The sequence below is a fragment of the Electrona antarctica genome (genome assembly GCF_951216825.1).
Source record: "Electrona antarctica genome assembly, chromosome: 24".
Classification (NCBI taxonomy): Eukaryota; Metazoa; Chordata; class Actinopteri; order Myctophiformes; family Myctophidae; genus Electrona; species Electrona antarctica.
The window spans coordinates 7,538,012-7,560,090 of NC_136803.1; the positions used below are offsets into that span (position 1 = coordinate 7,538,012).

Below are 22,079 nucleotides of genomic sequence, written 5' to 3' on the forward strand. Positions count from 1 at the left end.
TTTTTAAGTGCCATCATTTGGGTATTAATCCCTCCCTCGTACACGATCTGACATTCAGGAGGATGTGCTCTGTTGATAATAAAGTGGACGCATGATAGGGACAGGTTAACTGGACCTCGACAAGCCCTTTCATAATGATTACAAAATATAACGTGCTTCAAAACATAATGTTTTAAAAGTAATAATGAAGCATTTTCCTTTTTCTTCCCCTGTGGACAGTTAATGGTAATCTGATCCACACACACACACACACACACACACACACACACACACACACACACACACACACACACACACACACACACACACACACACACACACACACACACACACACACACACACACACACACACACACACACACACACACACACACACACACACACACACACACACACACACACACACACACACACACACACACACACACACACACACACACACACCATGAGAAGGCTGTGAGCGAGCCATCATGTTTGCTCACTACAGTTTAATCACACGGCTGACATCTTGGCTGTTCAACTCTCTCCCACATCTCTTCGTGGGAAAAGAGAGATAAACAAGGGTGATGTCTACAAGCTTTGTGCGCGCAGCACACACCTGTGTGTGCGTGTGTGTGTGTGTGTGTGTGTGTGTGTGCATGCACAGTGCAAAGATATCCATGGGGAGAGATGCCATGGTGTTTTGTATACAGTTTTAAATAAAAGTGACCCGGAACAGTGTGTGCTGTGTGTTATAGTGGATATAAGCTGGATAACAGGAATGGAGTATATAGTCCTCTATGTGTGTGCGTGTGTTCCTGTGGTGGCCTGTGGCACTGCTCATCCAGTTAATAATATGTAGGTCGTTGTGTGCCGGCCTGAATTCGCCTGTCCAGTTCTATGTGGGACGGACGACGGAACGAGAGCAGAGGACAATGTGGGTTCACTATATCTGCGCTCTACGGTCACACGGCGTTCCGGTGAACCCAGGTCAGGAGAGCCTCGCTCCCCTCCCTATCTCGCATACTTGCAACGGTCCACTGCACACAAGAGCACGCACGCACGCACGCACGCACGCACGCACGCACGCACGACGCCTCGGCTCGGCCCTTCAAAAGTGGGATGGGTTTGTTCACGGTGTGCGTTAACCTGGATTAATTAACCCCTTTAGGACGGGAACGCCGCTCTGTGTCGCGTTAGCGTTTAACCACTTTAATAGTGAGGCACCGAGTGTCGCGCTACGAGCTTGTAGATCTGCTATTTTTTGAAAAATCTTGAAAATTAGTGCAAATCTTTGAATATATATTTGTTGTAAACGTTTTAACTCATATCTTTGCTTCTGGGGGGTCCCTGGAACAACATATTTTCAAATGGGGGTCGGCAGCCCCCCAAATAGAGGGTATGCGCGTGACATCATCATCAAACCAGGAAGTTATGCAGGAATGAGTGTCAAAAAACTACTTTCTGGCCTTGACAGCCCATACATTCAAACAGAAAAGTCCTATCTGATTGCATTAAACAACGTTAAACAATGTTAAACTCACTTTGCATGTTGCTTTGCCACTCGATGTGCCACTCACTTTAAGCATGTGCATACCCTCTATAGTCATACTACAGCGTAGTATGACAATTCTGTGTTTAATGAAAAGATCTGACCCGAGTGGACCCAGATATGATGAAAAGAAATCGAGACGCTATTAATATAGTCACTGGACCTACGACTTCCCACAATATAAATGACTCGGTGGCGGTGTTAGGGATAAATACCTTCCATAGGCTATTTAAACGCAAATTGTTCACAAGAAAAACATTCCCTGCTATCCCCACCGCTAGCTGACTGAAGCTGATTAATGAGGTCGATTTGGCCTTGTCTTGTCCTATTGGCCAGAGGCCGATTCTCTCAACCAATGATTTATAGAGGTCTGCCAAATGCTAACAAATGGACCAATCCACATTGGGGGATAAATTACCTCCCGGTGCCCCGATTTGTCCGATGCTACATCTGTATATGCTATAGGTGAGAGTAAGGAATACACTTAACACTCACATGACTGAGGGTAAGGCCCACCCACCACACATGACTGAGGGTAAGGCCCACCCACCACCACACTTAACACTCACATGACTGAGGGTAAGGCCCACCCACCACCACCACAAGCTGAGGGTAAGGCCCACCCACCACCACACAAGCTGAATTCAGGTCAAACAGACCGTTTTTTTCCTGTGATGTTATTGGCTACTGTCTCCAGATCAGAATGGCGATGGTCTGTCCTCATTTCTGACTTAACCCATTCTGACCTGAGATCAGATACTAAAGATGTCTTCTACATCCTGACAGTTTTCTGAAAAAGCTATCTTTCTATGTCAGTCGTTCTTCGATTTTTCAAAAATAGCAGACCTACAAGCTCGAGCTTGTAGATCTGCTATTTTTCAATAGCTAAAGCATAACATAATGCTAACACCAAAAGGGGTTCCCGCCCAGAATGGATTAACCAAGCATCTCTTTTGGAATATTAACACCTCTAAAGAGATCAGATGTGACAGCGCATGGTAGTAATGGAACAACTATACCTCCCGGTTTGGGGGGGAAATTGAAGGCAGGACTTTTCAGAGTAACATCTGCCTCATCTGCTGGGCACTCTAGGGCCTTTATTTTGAAAAATTCCAGCGCACTGTTAAAAGGGCCATTGTACCAAATATGAACTGTTATGAATGCTAACACGATCCTGGGCCATCCTGAACACATGCCCCGATGGCCGGGCCATGTGTTCAGGATGGCCCAGGATGGTGTACCAAAGGTAGCTCTAGGATGGACCCCTGTAGGGAAAAGGAAGAAAGGTCGGCCCAAAACAACCTGGCGCCGAACTGTAGCAGCTGAGCTGAAGGAGGTGAACCTGACATGGGGCTGAACTGTAGCAGCTGAGCTGAAGGAGGTGAACCTGACATGGGGCTGAACTGTAGCAGCTGAGCTGAAGGAGATGAACCTGACATGGGGCTGAACTGTAGCAGCTGAGCTGAAGGAGATGAACCTGACATGGGGCTGAACTGTGGCAGCTGAGCTGAAGGAGATGAACCTGACATGGGGCTGAACTGTGGCAGCTGAGCTGAAGGAGATGAACCTGACATGGGGCTGAACTGTGGCAGCTGAGCTGAAGGAGATGAACCTGACATGGGGCTGAACTGTGGCAGCTGAGCTGAAGGAGATGAACCTGACATGGGGCTGAACTGTGGCAGCTGAGCTGAAGGAGATGAACCTGACATGGGGCTGAACTGTGGCAGCTGAGCTGAAGGAGATGAACCTGACATGGGGCTGAACTGTGGCAGCTGAGCTGAAGGAGATGAACCTGACATGGGGCTGAACTGTAGCAGCTGAGCTGAAGGAGATGAACCTGACATGGGGCTGAACTGTGGCAGCTGAGCTGAAGGAGATGAACCTGACATGGGGCTGAACTGTGGCAGCTGAGCTGAAGGAGATGAACCTGACATGGGGCTGAACTGTGGCAGCTGAGCTGAAGGAGATGAACCTGACATGGGGCTGAACTGTGGCAGCTGAGCTGAAGGAGATGAACCTGACATGGGGCTGAACTGTGGCAGCTGAGCTGAAGGAGATGAACCTGACATGGGGCTGAACTGTGGCAGCTGAGCTGAAGGAGATGAACCTGACATGGGGCTGAACTGTGGCAGCTGAGCTGAAGGAGATGAACCTGACATGGGGCTGAACTGTGGCAGCTGAGCTGAAGGAGATGAACCTGACATGGGGCTGAACTGTGGCAGCTGAGCTGAAGGAGATGAACCTGACATGGGGCTGAACTGTGGCAGCTGAGCTGAAGGAGATGAACCTGACATGGGGCTGAACTGTGGCAGCTGAGCTGAAGGAGATGAACCTGACATGGGGCTGAACTGTGGCAGCTGAGCTGAAGGAGATGAACCTGACATGGGGCTGAACTGTGGCAGCTGAGCTGAAGGAGATGAACCTGACATGGGGCTGAACTGTGGCAGCTGAGCTGAAGGAGATGAACCTGACATGGGGCTGAACTGTGGCAGCTGAGCTGAAGGAGATGAACCTGACATGGGGCTGAACTGTGGCAGCTGAGCTGAAGGAGATGAACCTGACATGGGGCTGAACTGTGGCAGCTGAGCTGAAGGAGATGAACCTGACATGGGGCTGAACTGTGGCAGCTGAGCTGAAGGAGATGAACCTGACATGGGGCTGAACTGTGGCAGCTGAGCTGAAGGAGATGAACCTGACATGGGGCTGAACTGTGGCAGCTGAGCTGAAGGAGATGAACCTGACATGGGGCTGAACTGTGGCAGCTGAGCTGAAGGAGATGAACCTGACATGGGGCACAACATGCAGCACAGGTCCCGATGGAAGAAGATCGTTAAGGCCTTATGTCCCACTTAAGTAAGTAAGTAACTAAGTATGAATGCTAATAGTGTTAGCATTTAAGATTAACATTTCACTGATCAGATTTATTCATCAACAGTTATTATTCTGCGTCAAACCAAACCTGAGAAGTTTTCAAAAACAATGATTGTACTTGGGAGCAAAATATAGGTAGGATAATTATGCCCCATGAAGCACGACAATGCAGTGAGCGACAGAAACGGTAAACTATCAATTTAGTTGCAACAGTAGGTCGCAGTTTACTATGAAAACCTGCATTTCATGTCAGACAGTCTGTCACGTCTCCATATACAGATCACGACACTGACCTCATCAAACCCTGGATAGCCATACACGGAGAAGACTGGATCATCACCTAGATCTGCATATATGGAGCCGGCCAGCAACTCTACATCTGGCCTCACGGACACCATGTTGATCTGACCCGTAGATCTCTATATATGGAGCCGGCCAGCAACTCTACATCTGGCCTCACGGACACCATGTTGATCTGACCCGTAGATCTCTATATATGGAGCTGGCCAGCAACTCTACATCTGACCTCACGGACACCATGTTGATCTGACCCGTAGATCTCTATATATGGAGCTGGCCAGCAACTCTACATCTGGCCTCACGGACACCATGTTGATCTGACCCGTAGATCTCTATATATGGAGCCGGCCAGCAACTCTACATCTGACCTCACGGACACCATGTTGATCTGACCCGTAGATCTCTATATATATGGAGCTGACCTGTTCTGACATGCCGTATGTTGATCCCTCCCCACCCGTCCTTCCTCTTCGATGTCTCCCTTTTGACCGATACCTGTCCATTCAAACTCTAGACGGGCTTGCCCCAAAGTCTTTAACGCAGCCGTTAATGACTTTCTGGCCTGTTGAGTTCTCAACAGGCCAGAAAATTAAGGCCCTGCCTGGCCTTACAAAATAAATTAGCACACATTTTACACCCTTATTGACCCAAAACGTCAATAATAAAAAAAAGAACGTCAGTGCAGTATATGGGCATTCCCAGACCTGTTGTTTCAGCGACCTACTTCTCACCCCCAGTGTATCCTATTGGTATACTATATATGATGGGTTCTCAACCCGTGGGTCGCGACCCCTTGAGGGGTCGCCAAATTATTTTGGGTGGTCCCCAAATTATATATATATATTTTTTTAAATAACTTTATTTTTTATTTTTGCAACTGTATGGCTGTAAAGTGGAAATGAAGAGTTTACATATAGTACACATAGTACATGCATACACCTTCCCTAATGATTATGGTTTCAGTATCTATGGTGTATTGTCTCTATTATTATTATTGTAGCAGTCAATTTATATTGCGGGGCGGGGGTCCCGAGACGTTGCCAAAGCATTTTTGGGGGTCCCCGGCCAAAAAGGTTGAGAACCCCTGCTATATATGATGGGATTGACAGCGTCTGATTGGTACCGATCCCCACCTGCCTAATACTCTAATGCCTAGAATGAGAAGGCCTGCAGCATCATCAACAACAGACAGTTCTGTTGCACATTAAGGTACAACGTGTACTCATTGGTCCTAAAGACAAGGAGTTGAATAACACGATGGCTGCGACTGATCCGAAACGCGAAACCATCACCGTGGATTCCAACACTCGAGCCATGGCTGCCAGACGCGCGCTTGCTTTATGGCCGAGAGATACTGTCTGACCTGGCAGCTCTTAAAATGGACTTCCTGAAAAGGGCCCGGGTGCCGTGTGAGAAAGACATAGCCTATGGCGTTGGACAAAGGGCCTCATTCAGGTACGGCGGTATTCTCGGATCAGGTACGGCGGTATTCTCCGATGCGTTCCGGGGGTTTGCCTCTCGGAGCGAGAGGTAACATTTCACTCTCCCCGAGCGATGGGGGGGGGGGGAAAGGTCAACCCCTCAGGGAGCTGGCTCCCTCCACTACCCAAACGCCAGGATCCCCCCCCCCCCACCCACCCACACACACATGCCCAAAACCCCAATCATCCATTGCCACCTGCTACTTGGGTGCAAATGAGAAAGCGACACACCAACACTGTCTTTTTCCCTTCCTACATTCATTATGGCAGCGAATGAGTATCTGAGCTTGTGCCGTTGCCTTTTAGCCGGCCCCGGTGATATTCCATTAGACTGTGGCGTTGGAAGAAGGTTAATGCTTGGCTCTCTCAGAGCACGGTGACAACCATCTCATAATGAAAACCGTCCGACTGGGGACATCGGGTGGCAGTAAATGGACCGGCCGCAATTACCATGTTAAACGGATCCTCTAAAGCGGAACCTGGCGGCACTGGCGACATGTGCTTATTGCTCCATTGAACTCTAATGTGTTCCTCTCTTTTGCTTGTGTTATACTTTAAGATGACTCATGCCAAGGTTGAGGCGTTAAATGATGAAAGTGAGACGGGTTTGTCATTAAGTGAGACCTCCGTGTCCTCACAGTATGTTACTGTACCTGCTTGCAAACTGGTTCTCTAAAATGGAACTGGGACACCAAAACTCATGACTAAAATAGAGTTTGTAGCTGTGTTGTCATTTGGCTTGGCATTTGCATTCTATAGAGTAGCACCACCCTCTAGTGTCAAACTTATTGATTTAGCTCTGTGTGGATTGACAGGTGCCAGTCATCATATCATGCAATTACGATTTTGTTTGATAGTAAATAAGTCCCATGAACAGCTACCGGGAAGAGAGGCTATTTATTGATGATATGCACACGGCTGCCATCTTGCCAGCATGGTGCTACCTAGGTGCAACGTCCCATAGACAGCCCATTCATCCAAACAGAACAGTCCTATCTAATTGTATTAAATAACGTCAAACTCACCAACATTGCAGCTGTACGGAAAGCTGGAATTATCCTCTTTCTATCTGTAATGTGTTTGTTGAATAAAAATCCACTGTAGACATGTTATGAGCTGTCAAGAAATTCCTTGGAGTTTGGAAGTGCTCGTTGACTATCACTCAACAGCCCATGCGTACCACCTGTTTTGAATGTGCACATAATGCAGGAGGCAGCAGGAGGTTGCTTTACTGATAACGAGCGCTTCCAAACTCTGACACTTAGAAAAATAATCATCTGCATGGAATTTCTTGACAGGAAGTAGCTCATACCATGTCTACGGTGGATTTTTATGAAACAAACACTTTGCAGATAGTAAGACGATAATTCAAGCTTTTCGTACAGCTGCAATGTTGGTGAGTTTGACGTTATTTAATACAATTAAATAGGACTGTTCTGTTTGGATGAATGGGCTCTCTATGGGAAGTTGCACCTAGGTAGCACCTTGCTGGCAAGATGGCAGGCGTGTGCATATCATCAATAGACCAGGAGGCCTTCAGTGGTATGTCCGTCCGCTGTGGGAACAGCAGTGGCAGAACTTCCAGGCCCATGAGAACAACTACAGAGAGCGTTTTAACACCAAGCAGCAGTGCAAGACTAACAACTGTGTTTCCTCTGGTGGTGATCCAGCACCGGGACATAACCTACCCACGGACTGGTTGTTGGAGGGTTTCGACAACTTGGGATGTCCAAGGACGAGGCAGAAAGGCTGGGAAAGTATTGTGCCGTCGGTCTCTGCTGCCATAAATGGGCGAAGCCGCCGCTACTTGTGCCCAGGTATCATGAGGACATATCTATGAGTTTATGGATGTTATCTTTACAGTGCTGCACCCACAGTAATATAACGGGTCCCTGTATGGACATAAATACATTGTTAAACTGTGTGTGAGTGCAGTGTGTGCGTGCGCGTGAGTTTGTGTGTGTGTGTGTGTGCGTGTGAGTTTGTGTGTGTGTGTGTGCGTGCGTGTGTGTTGGTGACTCACGGAACATGGTGTTAAACTGCTGGGGGTTGAGGTTCCACTTCCCCCACGGAGTCTTGTGACCTTTGGACTGCGCGTAGTGGGCGTGGTTGAACTCCGGCTCCGTCCCGAAGGAATCCAGCACCCGCAGCATGCACCTGTGATGTCACAAACACACCATGTAGGCGTTTAGAAGACGCTCTTAATCCATTTAGGCCTGACCTCAACATTTTATAAAATTCTTCTAAATCCTCCAGTTTTCTGAAATAAATATTTTCACGATTTTTCAAAAATAGCAGACCCAGAAGCTCGTATGAGCTTGTAGATCTGCTATTTTTCAATAGCTAAATTATAACATAATGTATAAAACACCGAAAGGGGTTCCCGCCCAAAATGGGTTAATCCAGAACGACATACAGTAAGCAAGAACAACACATGGTAATACATAAATATAGTCATCATGAATCATACGTAAGCCAAGTGAAACTATGTGAATATACAATAGAGTGCTATGTCTACATAAAATGCTATCTAAATGACATAAGTTGAGCCTTTGTAACTAACTATACAAACCTCTGTAACCTCTCTATACCAACACTGCTACAGCCGTCACTACGGAAACATTAGCCACGGTCTGTATTCATGCATGCACAATGATTTACATTTTAGGTAGTGCCAGCTTCATATAATCCTCCATCATGCTTACACAAATAGTACAAAGATAAGACGATTGACAGCTCACTAGCTCCCAAAACAACTGCCCTGAGCACTTGAAATGCTACTTATTGTCACGGCTGTAGCCGTGTTTATTATTATGGAATGCTTCTGCTCTACTTTCATAGTTTCGTTTTTGTTATTGGTTAGGGATTATTTCAGTGCTAACTTTAGTTACCATTTTCTCTTCCATTTTCATCGCCTGTAGATATGTATTGAATTTTAGTTTAGTTTAGTGTATTTGATCATCTTCACAGTATCAAGTACAAATTATACATCAACAAAAGAAAGAAAACAGCCACATGAAGGTGATCAAAAGGCATAGCCTGAAGCTAAAAGCTTATAAGTGCCCACCCTTCTCACAACCAAACATTGATTCCATTCCACTGTTTTGAAATAAATCACTTGCATTGTGCAACGGTTGTCCTCATTTCCTCTACGTTATGGGTCCATTACCCCCTAGACCAAATGGTTCATAACAGTATGCGGTACAACAGAGGTGGCACACCTTCTCTAATCCCCCAAAGATATGGTTTCTTTGTAGCCTGAGGCAAACAATCTCTTCCTCTTACTGTATAAATTAGCAACAAATAAAAAAGGTTATAAACCGTAGTTTTTTCCACCTCCGTGAAATCACAAAGTATGATTAACCCATTTTGGGCGGGAACCCCTTTTGGTGTTTTAACGAAGCATTATGTTATACTTTAGCTATTGAAAAATAGCAGATCTACAAGTCCATAGCGCGCCACCGAGTGGCGCGCTATGGACTTGTAGGTCTGCTATTTTTGAAAAATCGTAAAAATGCGGCACAAATCTTTGAATATATATTCTTTCAGAGCGAACGTTTTTTTTATTTCGACGTCAGGCCTAAATGGGTTGAAACCGGTTGGAACAATAAACTCTTTAAATCACCAAAACTCTAGTCTAGAGGTAAAGGTATAAACAGTTGGACCAATAAACTCTTTGTGGTCAATTTATGGGTCCAACTTCAACCACTTCCGTATAAAAGAAGAATTAAGCCATAAAGTAAATCCTTTGTAGCGGAGGAGACTCAAAGGTCACATTGTTACATGAATTAGAGAGAATAGCACACACTGACTCACTAATGACCTTTAACACCTAGCTGTGCTTTAACTAATCCATCCAGTCTGTGTATCGCACGCACGCACGCACGCACGCACGCACGCACGCACGCACACACACACACACACACACACACACGATCTCCCTGTCATTTTATCAAATTTATTTTCTATTTTTGTTCTCATGCAATGCAGGAGCTCTCCTCTGTTCTGTGACAGGATGGAGATGTTTAAAAAAAGAACAAGAACATTGACAGAGATGAATGATAACTAGGGCATCTGCGACAGAGTGACCTGCAACAGGTCCCCTTGAAAACATCAACTTTAGCAGAACATTATGTACAATTACATATATGTCCATCCATCTTCAACCGCTTATCCGTAGTCGGGTCGCGGGGGCAACAGCTCCACCAGAGAACTCCAGACTTCCCTCTCCCGAGCAACATTAGTAACTTCCTCCTGGGGGATCCCGAGGCGTTCCAAGGCCAGTGAGTCGATGTAATCCCTCCAACTGCGCCTCGGTCTGCCCCGGGGGTCTCCTCCCAGTGGGACGTGCCTCGAGGACCTCCCTAGGGAGGTGCTCGAGAGGCATCCTAACCAGATGCCCGGACCACCTAAAGATGGCTCCTTTCCAGGTGAAGAATCAGCGGCCCTAAACGCGTGGCTGAACGTCTCACCCTATCTCTAAGGGAGATGCCAGCCACCCGTCTGAGAAAACTCATTTCGGCTGCTTGTATTCGCAACCTTATTCTTTCGGTCATGACCCACACTTCATGACCATAGGTGAGAGTACATACTGTATATGTACAGTGTTCAGTTAATTTAGAGTGTGTAACAATGAACCCATGAGGGGCCCTAGGACACTACCCTAAATGGATGGGCCCTTACTGTTTTATTGTTTATTCAATTATTAGGATCCCCATTCGCTTTTGCCATGACAAAAGCTAGTCACAGACAAAAGGACATCCTTAACCACATGAAACCTTCTGGAGGCAAACATTTGTTGAGAGTAGCCCATCTACAAGCTCACAACACGCAGTTGGCTTGTAGATTTTCAAAGAGATTTGGGCCCCTATTTTGCATGTTTTACCAGGTCTTATGACTTAACTTAAGACTTGGAGGCGTGGCCAATGCTGTTTAGCTATTTTGAGTGGCCAAACAGCATTGGCCACACCTCCAGGTCTTAAATTAAGTCATAAGACCTGGTATTTAAGAAATAATAGGGCCCTTGGTGTTGAGGGAAAACCGTAGGGAGTCTAGCATGGACCCCAGGGGATCTCCGGTCAGTGAAGTATACAGGGTTTAAGTGGTTAAGTCTTAAGAGTTAAATTAACATTAACATTAAAACGGTAAAAACATAAAATGCCCTTGACTTTAGACAGTGGGGTCAAACACTTTAAACTTGAGATGTCCTCAGGCCAATTCCAATCAGCTTTAGCTGATGAAGCAATAAATTATGGAGAGTGTTATTCTTGGCCTGCTGTCAGTGTGCACAAGAAATATGATGCCGATTGGCCAAGTAGTATGCAAGACTAGCTATCTGAGAACAGACACACACACACGCACACACAGCACACAGCACACACACACACACACACACACACACACACACACACACACACACACACACACACACACACACACACACACACACACACACACACACACAAAGAGCCAACGCATGATCTTAAAATGAAAACAAAAAATGATAAAATGCCCTTGATTTTTGCATGCCAGGGTCAAACGTTTTAGACTTGGATGTCCTGAGGCCACCCTAACCCACCCTAACCCTAACCCTGACCCTGACCCTGACCCTAACCCTAACCCCTAACCCTACCCTAACCCTGAGGCCAAATCCAATCAACGTTTTGCCGACGGGGGAAATAAATTATGGAAAATGTTATGCGCCTCACACATAAAGTATGCACGCGTGCACATGCACACACTTCTACTGTAGTTACATTTATATCAGTTACTTCTCTGTCCAGCTTCTTTCTGTTCCTAAATTAAAATGTGTGTGTGTGTGTGTGTGCGTGTGCGTGTGCGTGCGCGTGCGTGTGTGTGTGTGCGTGCGTGCGCGTGTGCATGCATGTGTTGAACCTTCATAAGTCCAGAAAAATAAAAGTTCTTAAGGGTAAAGTGAAGTTCTTTTTCCTTCCATTCAAGTAGAGTTGTGTGATTAGGGTCCAGCTGCTGTCAGCGTATAACAATCCCCATTAATCATTGCGATAAGGAGCCAGGTGTAAAACGTGCACCAGCACGCGCTGGCACTCGCATGCGCACGCACACACAACTCTCTCTCTGCAGCGGTGTGCGCGGCTGGAGGCAGGGAGGGCAGCCCCTGGCTGATGCTCCCCAGATGGAATGATGAGAGGGGCTCAGAGGACATACAGTACAAGTAGAGAGCTTTAACTTTAACACACCGTCTGCTGTTGACGTACGTATTCTTTAATAGCCATCTGTTGTCTGCGATTGACGAATATATACGTTTTATATCGCATTATATGGATCTGAAACGGCACAGTTAAAAAACAACGTTTATCCCTGAGCCGGTTGCTAGGCAACGCCTAGCAACCGGCTAATTACGATCTCTCTGGCTCTTTTCTCGAAACCTACGTCGTTGTCCGTTGTGCTGATCAGACATCCTATCCGATTTCAGATTTTTCACGGCATCGCGATTGTCTCTCTGGAGAGAGATAAAGCTAGCGTGACCTAATGCTAACATTAGCCTTTTCTTCTCCTCTCATTTGCCGAGACAGGAAAACGGAAGTGCTTGAGTAGTAATCTCCCCAAATTCCGGCCCTAACTATCACTTGTGGCCATACGGCAGCGGTCTAGGAGTGGATGCCAACAGAGAAGCCCTCCTGTCTCCACCCACGTTGAAGTGAAGAGGAAAGTTACACCTATGATCTGCATCCCCCCTACGAGGTCATCAAGCACCTCATACCACCGACACACACAGGGATGAGCACTCTGCCCGTTGTGAGGACACGAGGTCATCAAGCACCTCATACCACTGACACACACAAGGATGAGCACTCTGCCCGTTGTGAGGCCACGAGGTCATCAAGCACCTCATACCACCGACACACACAAGGATGAGCACTCTGCCCGTTGTGAGGCCACGAGGTGGTCAAGCACCTCATACCACCGACACACACAAGGATGAGCACTCTGCCCGTTGTGAGGCCACGAGGTCGTCAAGCACCTCATACCACCGACACACACAGGGATGAGCACTCTGCCCGTTGTGAGGCTACGAGGTCATCAAGCACCTCATACCACTGACACACACAAGGATGAGCACTCTGCCCGTTGTGAGGCCATCGACAGAGTGAAAAAGAGAGCGACGGCGTGCCAGAGGGTGTTAATGGCTCCCCCCTCTCTTCTATCTCAGTAAACAAGAAAGCAACTGTAACTAATTTCAGCAGGACTGAAACACTGCCAACATCCCCCCACACACCATCAGAGAGTGGACACTCTATCTCTCTTAATCGCTCAAAAAAACTCAAAACAAAACAAAAAATTAAATAAAATGATTGAAGTCCCTAATGTTGGATGTTGGCATTGTGCTACACAGCTGAAACAACTGCTCTGGGAACAGAGCACAGCGTATATATGTGTTGCTATTTGGAGTCACGATACTGCCCCGCTCTGCTCTGAACAGCTCAAGCCTTGGAGTCACGATACTGCCCCGCTCCGCTCTGAACATACTGCCCCGCTCTGCTCTGAACAGCTCAAGCCTTGAGGGTGGGGGGAAAAAACAGAGGAACGGATGCAGACATAGGGGATAATAAATATCTTATGACTTCTTCTATTACTTTTCCTGAAGCTGAGAAAAAAACCCTAAAAGAAAGTCTGCTATGTCCAATAGCCTGAAGGGATGCGAAGAAGCACACAGCCTTCCGTTTTAGACTGAAACGTCAAAATAAAATGCCCAAAAAGCAATTGTACCCCATCTTTAAAAAAAAATATGCAGAGCTGGGGCACTAATGGCCTAATAGTTAAGGCTCATACTGTACTACGTATAGAACCTCTAATGCAGCCGGACAGCGAGTCACAGGTTCGATTCCTGAGCCCGGAGGCCTTCGCTGAGATTCATTCCCCGTCTCTCTCTCCCTGTTTCCTGTCACTCTTCACTGTACTATCCAATAAAGGCAGAAAAGCCCAAAAAATATGTCTAAAAATATAAATGTGCAGAGTTAATATCATTATCTGTACCCCTTTCTCAGACGTAAGAATGACTACTGTATGTGTCATAACTCAAAATCACCTCAAAATCACAATCAATTAAGTACATAGATATCTTTAATACATAATGTTACTGTGTATTCCAGCAGGAACTGGCTGCTCGCCAAAATGTATCCCACAGTCTAGTCTAATAACTATTTTTTAATTAAGCACAACAGATTACAGTTACCTCTTTGTAATCAGATTGCGGTAAGCCTATTAGCGTTATTGACTGGCGAGGGTGTCAGGACAACAATGCTTCAACGAGCGTGTGGACTAATGCTGGACTAATGAATGGCAGTGTGTGCAAAACACACACACAGGCAGAGAGGGAAGTAGAAAAACACAGAGAGAGAATGAGGGAGAGGGAGAGAGAACTGGAGAAAGAGAGTTTGAGAGAGAAAGAGAAAGAGAGATCACAAGATTCAGTTTTCCCAGACCCAGATTAACCTGGATTTATACCAACATTGCTGTGCCGGTTGTCAGGCACAGGTTTGGGATTGTAAGTAAAATAGTAGATCTGGTATATTTTCAGTGTCGTCGGCACGCAGCTAAATAGAAATCCGGCTTTACAAGTTTACGGTCAGCAACGGCCGTCCGGTGTTTTAAGCAATTATACTTTAGTCATTGAAAAATAGCAGCTTATAGCTTGTAGATCTGCCATTTTTTAAAAATCGTGAAAATGTGGCAGAAATCTTTGACTATATATTAATTCACAGCGAACGCTTTTTAACTCAAATCTTTGCTTCTGGGGGGTCCCTGGAACAAAATATTTTGAGATGGGTGTCTGCGGCCAAATGCATTCTGGGGGTCCTTGACATGAAAAAGTTTGAGAACCACTGACGATTAGAAACATATGTATCTTTTCAGAAAACTGTTACGATTTAAAAGTCAATCATGACAGAATCGTCGTCCCATACTGTGCAGGAGGACGCTAAACGCACACCAGTCTTAGTAGTGGTGCTCACGGCAGAAACATCTAAAGAGTTAAGTCTTAAAAAGACAAAAGAGTGGCCGCACACACTGATAGCCAAAGAGCCGATTATTTATTAGGATGCAGAGTAAAAACCAACGTTTCGGCAGTACAACTGCCTTCTTCAGGGTATATGGAAAAACAATTCAAATCACATGTATATAGAGCCAGGGCTCAACATTCAACCAATCACATACTGATAGTGTTGCGGGCAATCAGGATCAGCTGTCTCACATTCCTGGGTTATTAGGGAGGAGTTATGCCTCATGAATAACTGATGAGACTCTGGAAGGTTAAACGTTGGCTTTTACTCTGCATCCTAATAAATAATCGGCACTTTGGCTATCAGGGTGTGCAGCCACTCTTTTGTCTTTTTAAGACAAAAGATCCTCGTCCCAAACAGAAAGACAACATCAACACGAGTCACTTTTGGGCCTTCGGTATGCAGACAATGGGGGGGGGGGGGGACAGACAGCTGGAATTAACCCCTTAAGCCCTAGCATAACCATTCTGAGAATGGTATAACTAATGATCCTAATCCCAGTCTGGTTGCCAGGCGGGAATGTCCCCGATTCTAGTGTGATGATGGAGGTAAGATTAGGACAGGCTCGCAGAAAAGGGGGAATGTGAGAATCTAAGGCATAATAACATAAATAACATTGAGAGAGAGAGAGAGTGATAGAGAGAGTGATAGAGAGAGAGAGAGAGAGAGAGAGAGAGAGAGAGAGAGAGAGAGAGAGAGAGAGAGAGAGAGAGAGAGAGAGAGAGAGAGAGAGAGAGACTAAAGAGATAAAAGCTTGAAGCCACTGACTCTATCTTAGAGCAATGTGAGCACTCGTCAAAAAATGTAGGCCTACCTTGAAATAAGCCACAATGGCAAGAGGTTGAGTCAATTTCCTCTGGGTACACAGAGAGAGGAAGCTGTTAAAACTATTACTAAAATAAATAACAAACATGCTCGGTGGAAAAGAAAATGAGGACAATGTGCGCTTAAGCCATTAGCCACTTCAGAAGCATTGTTGGGCCTCTTTTTCCTGTCACTGCTCAGAGGCTCTTCGGGGTTAAACCAGGAAACATGACGTTGTCTCCACGGAGCAATCAACGGGCGAGAGAGAATAACGTCTTCAGGGTCAAAACAACAGTGCAGGGCAACAACAGCTACTTTCGCTGTTTGGGGAAATGGCTCTAATAAAATAGAGTCATTGTCTCGCGAGCTGCCAGCGTTGTCGGCAAACTGTCTAGAGAGTCTAGACAACGATTTAGACGGCATAAGAGGAGCTGTCAACACATCGACCTGCCGGGGCGGCGGCGGCATAGAAGTCAGGGAAGTGGGCAGGACACCCAGCGACTCAGAATCCCAGAACTTCCCGGAAAGACCTTGAACTGCTAGAGAAATGCTGCTCCCATGCCCGCAACAACATTAGCCTTTATTTACAGTGTCCTTGAGCCAGGCACTTATTTGCCGTTTCCTGTGAATGTTTGTATGAATAATGTCGACCAGGCCAGGGCACTGGTTGGCATTGGCCCGGGACTCAGTCTAGCCGGTACATATAAAAGGAAATGAACGAAAGATGGACTGGGAAAAGAAGTTTGCGGAATCTCCTTCTCAAGTACAACCAAGTTCAAATCCTCTGTGGCGTGTTCACTGGCAGGAAGCCTGCAGGCAGGGAGAGGGTGGTCTCTAGGCAGGGAGAGGGTGGTCTCTAGGCAGGGAGAGGGTGGTCTCTAGGCAGGGAGAGGGTGGTCTCTAGGCAGGGAGAGGGTGGTCTCTAGGCAGGGAGAGGGTGGTCTCTAGGCAGTGTGCACTAATGACAGGGAGAGGGTGGTCTCTAGGCAGGGTGCACTAATGACAGGGAGAGGGTGGTCTCTAGGCAGGGTGCACTAATGACAGGGAGAGGGTGGTCTCTAGGCAGGGTGCACTAATGACAGGGAGAGGGTGGTCTCTAGGCAGGGAGAGGGTGGTCTCTAGGCAGGGTGCACTAATGACAGGGAGAGGGTGGTCTCTAGGAAGGTGCACTAATGACAGGGAGAGGGTGGTCTCTAGGCAGGGTGCACTAATGACAGGGAGAGAGTGGTCTCTAGGCAGTGGGAAGCCAGGCAGGGAGAGGGTGGTCTCTAGGCAGGGAGACGGTGGTCTCTAGGCAGGGAGAGGGTGGTCTCTAGGCAGGGAGAGGGTGGTCTCTAGGCAGGGAGAGGGTGGTCTCTAGACAGTGGGACGGTGGTCTCTAGGCAGGGAGAGGGTGGTCTCTAGGCAGGGAGAGGGTGGTCTCTAGACAGTGGGACGGTGGTCTCTAGGCAGGGAGAGGGTGGTCTCTAGGCAGGGTGCACTAATGATTGCTACAGTCTATCAGGGACAAGAACAGCCAGGTGGATAACGTGTTCCTCCCAATGTAATATCTCAAGACATAGTTCCCTCTATGCCCAGCTTTTTGTGTGTGTGTGTGTGTGTGTGTGTGTGTGTGTGTGTGTGTGTGTGTGTGTGTGTTTGTGTGTGCCCCGCATAGTGATGATTTGATTGGCTGAGGGCTTAAAAAGTGAAGATAAAAAGTGAGGACGCCAAAAGTGGTTGGCCGGAATGTGATGATGTAGTGTATGATGAAAAGAGTGCCCCTCACTTCACACAAGTGTAGTTTTTGAGGGGCTAGACCTGCATGTCCAGCTGTTGGTGTATGTAACCCAATGTTTGTCTGGTGACTTCTACATCTATTCTACACCCTACCGCATGAGCGACTGTAGGGCTTAGCAGTAGCAGGGATTACGTGTGTTAGGACAATAATTGGGAATTGGCATGATGACAACATTGGAGGAAAATGATAAAGAAAAGCATTGGAAGAAAACAAAAATGTAATCCAACATCAAATGGACAGACAGACGGTGACATTGTGTCTGCTGTCCAATGTATCTGCTATTGTCTGTGTCTAAATGTAGTAGCACGATGCACTCTAATGACTGGTCGCACCGTGTGTGAGTCCTATGTGCACATACTTGATCAATAGCCTTGTGTCAGCTGTCAAATTTGTTGTTGGTTTTTCACGGAGAGCAATATGCAAAAGCAAGTTCCTCATATGAACCTGATGCCACTCTCTGGAAGAGAGTGGCATCAACCAGTCTAACGGTGTTTGTCATGTAAATCATATTGAAATAAACTCACTGGTAGTGAACCCAGGATGGTCTAAATGATATTGAAATAAACTCACTGGTAGACAGTGAACCCAGGATGGTCTAAATGACATTGAAATAAACTCACTGGTAGTGAACCCAGGATGGTCTAAATGACATTGAAATAAACTCACTGGTAGACAGTGAACCCAGGATGGTCTAAATGACATTGAAATAAACTCACTGGTAGTGAACCCAGGATGGTCTAAATGACATTGAAATAAACTCACTGGTAGTGAACCCAGGATGGTCTAAATGATATTGAAATAAACTCACTGGTAGTGAACCCAGGATGGTCTAAATGACATTGAAATAAACTCACTGGTAGTGAACCCAGGATGGTCTAAATGATATTGAAATAAACTCACTGGTAGTGAACCCAGGATGGTCTAAATGACATTGAAATAAACTCACTGGTAGTGAACCCAGGATGGTCTAAATGACATTGAAATAAACTCACTGGTAGTGAACCCAGGATGGTCCCAGGGTCTTCTTAAACTGCGTGAGTCCCACAATGTCGATGTAGATCAGCTCCACCACCTTGTCACCCTGAGTGGGACAGCTGGACTTGTTCCCCATCACTCTGCGCATTATCCTGGAGGAAGAGGAGGACACCACATTATTCTCGGTTTTGAGAGAAATTACTTTAGTTTTCAGTGGCTTAAAGGAGCATTCAGTGATTTGGGTGATTTGGTAAACCCCCCGGTCCGCCCCGGTAACAAGATGTGCACATGCACACACTACAGTGGGGGGACACGCAACAGGCCAACAGCACACACACCAAGGCCCGCCCCCGCTCGATCATGATTGGCGGAAAGCCCCTCTCTATCCTGATTGGATGAAGGCTTTGCCACCTAGCCAAAAACGAAACCTAAGGTTTTTTGACCCCCAGGGGTTAACTGGGGACAGGGAGGAACTCCTTATATGGTAAGCACACTCTATAGTAGGGAGGATTATCACAACAAAACAAAAAAATAAGTTATATTTGAATTAAGTGAAATCACTGAATATACCTTTAATAGAAGAAAAAATGACAAATATAAAGGCTTGTCAACACAATACACTAATGGCCACAAACGCTGATATGCTGCCATCTCCAAATACATGTAGTAAGTTAGACACAGCCATGTGTCTATGTGGCAAGGTCAATACGGCCTCGTCAAAGCTCTGACAATGTAATGTAAGTCAGGGGGGGTTTTGAGGGCATCAGCGTTGTGATGGAAATCTGAAGTTATTGATTGTCTGTCAGATTATTTTATTAAAGCCTTCGCAAATGGGTTCAGACACGAACAGAGTGGTCAAAGGAATGAACAGCGAGCTGTTATTACACATGGGTTATATCAAATATATAATATATAGATGATGTCTTGACCAGCCCTATAGCAAGACAACGCCTGCAGTCTCATTATCTTCAGTAAGCAGACAGTGTGTGGATGGACACGCTTGACCAACCATGTCCGACGGAAGACGTATGAACAAGAGTAACAAGAGTAATGGTTGGGCTTACAGAAGGCCAGACAAAGTTCACCTGTCATAAAGGCATATACATTAAGGTCATGAGATCATATAGTAGTCATCAAAGTATGAAGTAAGGCCTATTCTCATATCACAAAAATAGCAATGAATCACTGTCAGGTCAGACAAAGTTCACCGGTCATAAAAGCATGTTTTTTATTTAAAAGAATTCTGGGCCATAAAAGTTTGGCATTTGGCATTGATTGGTCCAGTGGTTTGGAAAACAGACATTTTTCTTGATAGCTAGACTCCTGCAGAGCCACGCTGTAAACATAGCTATGCTCCTTAAGCAGATCAATAGTATAAGGGGCATTCTACATGATGCCCTCTGGGAAACCAGATTACTTTGGCCTCCGACGTGTGCAATTCTAGATGCTAAAAACATAGCTATGCCTAAGACACACCAACATAATGTCGCATCTGTGTAGCTGTCTATTAGTAAGCTTGCTTGCTGAGAAAGAAAGTCCACAACGTACAGGAAGCTATTTTTGAGTGGTGCAAACCACTCCAACAACTGGCTTTGTACCCATGTACCCGTGTTTGTACCAAAAAAAACGAGCATGGTTGCTATGGTCACTGACATTACGTCAGACCACAGCTGATCAGGCTATATAAGACCTTGCACCACTCAGTTCACACGGGTGTGATTTTTTTTCTTTACCCAGTCAAATGATGTGTGTTACAGTGGCTTATCTCTATGTAAAACAGGTACTATCTTTACCTAGGCAAAACAGGTGCTACCATAACCAGGTTAATTTATGCACAGTAGGCCCTCTATTTCAGCCACTGTATAGCAGTAAACCTGGATATAGTGTAATCTTCTTCTCTGAGATGGTGTGACTGACTCTTTGTATGTTATACTTTAGTTGGGTTTAGTGCTGGTACTGACTCTTTCAGCTCTATTGTCAAGGTGGTGGTACTGACTGAGTGTATTCTACTATACTTTAGATATGTTAGGGTGTGAGTGGTGGTACTGACTATTTCAGCTCTATTGTCAAGGTGGTGGTACCGACACGTTAGGGTGTAGTATGGTGGTATATACTGAGTCTTTGAGTGTATTCTACTATACTTTACTTATGTTTGGGTGTAGTATGGTGGTATATACTGAGTCTGAGTGTATTCTACTATACTTTACTTATGTTTGGGTGTAGTATGGTGGTATATACTGACTCTTTGAGTGTATTCTACTATACTTTACTTTACTTATGTTTGGGTGTAGTATGGTGGTATATACTGAGTCTTTGAGTGTATTCTACTATACTTTACTTATGTTTGGGTGTAGTATGGTGGTATATACTGACTCTTTGAGTGTATTCTACTATACGTTACTTATGTTTGGGTGTAGTATGGTGGTATATACTGACTCTTTGAGCTCGGCCAGGGAGGCCGAGATGCGGACATCGTGTCCCAGCAGGTACAGCGTGGTGATGAGGTCACTCCACTGGACCAGCTCTCCCAGGGGACCGCCGCTGAACGCGTTCTCCGCGATCTTGAAGCCCGACTCCTTGGTCAGCAGGCCAAGGTGCACCAGGATCTGGACACATACACAAACAGAGGAGGGAGTTGATTGAACAAAGGGATCTCTAAAACTACCATTACCCCTCCTGGTCTCGGTTTAAGTCTATGACTTCTATTGTGTCTCACTTTCACTATTTGCACAGTCGACAAAAGGAAAATAACTACGTAGGAGGAGAGAATGCCTGGAAAGAAGACAAGAGAGTAGAGAGAGCTCTCTTCACTTCAGTTTGCACACAATGCACAGGGTGTGGTTTTACACGCTTCTTGTCTACACTCATCAGAAGCAACATATTATGTGCATAGCATAATGATGGGTGCTGACAAATGCATGCATGTTATTACAAACTGGTTGAACAGTACAAAGTCACACAGACAGACATGCGCACGCACGCACGCACGCACGCACGCACGCACGCACGCACGCACTGTATTCGTATTCGAGAACACAGTGTTCCACAGTGTGAGGAGGCTGTAATACTGAAGGGGTGACATTCGTTCAGCGCTCTTAGCCAGCCAAAGTCACTGGCACATATTGTTAAGGGATTAACCCTTAGAAGATGAAAGACGCCAATTGGCGTCTTCATCAGAATTCCGTAAATGATCAATGACGCCAATTGGCGTCTTCACAGTTTTTGATGAATCTAAACATATTAATATGCTCCGAAGCGCTGTTTAAATTCCTGAGCTTATATTCCAACTACATTA

General features: G+C 46.0%; 1 protein-coding gene across 2 annotated transcripts in view; it reads right to left on the reverse strand.

Annotated features, from left to right (window-relative positions):
* mgat5 (alpha-1,6-mannosylglycoprotein 6-beta-N-acetylglucosaminyltransferase) overlaps positions 1–22,079 on the reverse strand; it is a 189,054-nt gene that overhangs the window by 38,981 nt on the left and 127,994 nt on the right. For both annotated transcript variants that reach the window (XM_079495416.1, XM_079495417.1), the window contains exons 8-10: positions 21,221–21,390; positions 18,802–18,936; positions 8,208–8,341 (exon numbers count right to left, since the gene is read on the reverse strand). In XM_079495416.1, the coding sequence (XP_079351542.1) occupies positions 8,208–8,341; positions 18,802–18,936; positions 21,221–21,390 (439 nt within the window). The remainder of the gene's footprint in view (positions 1–8,207; positions 8,342–18,801; positions 18,937–21,220; positions 21,391–22,079) is intronic.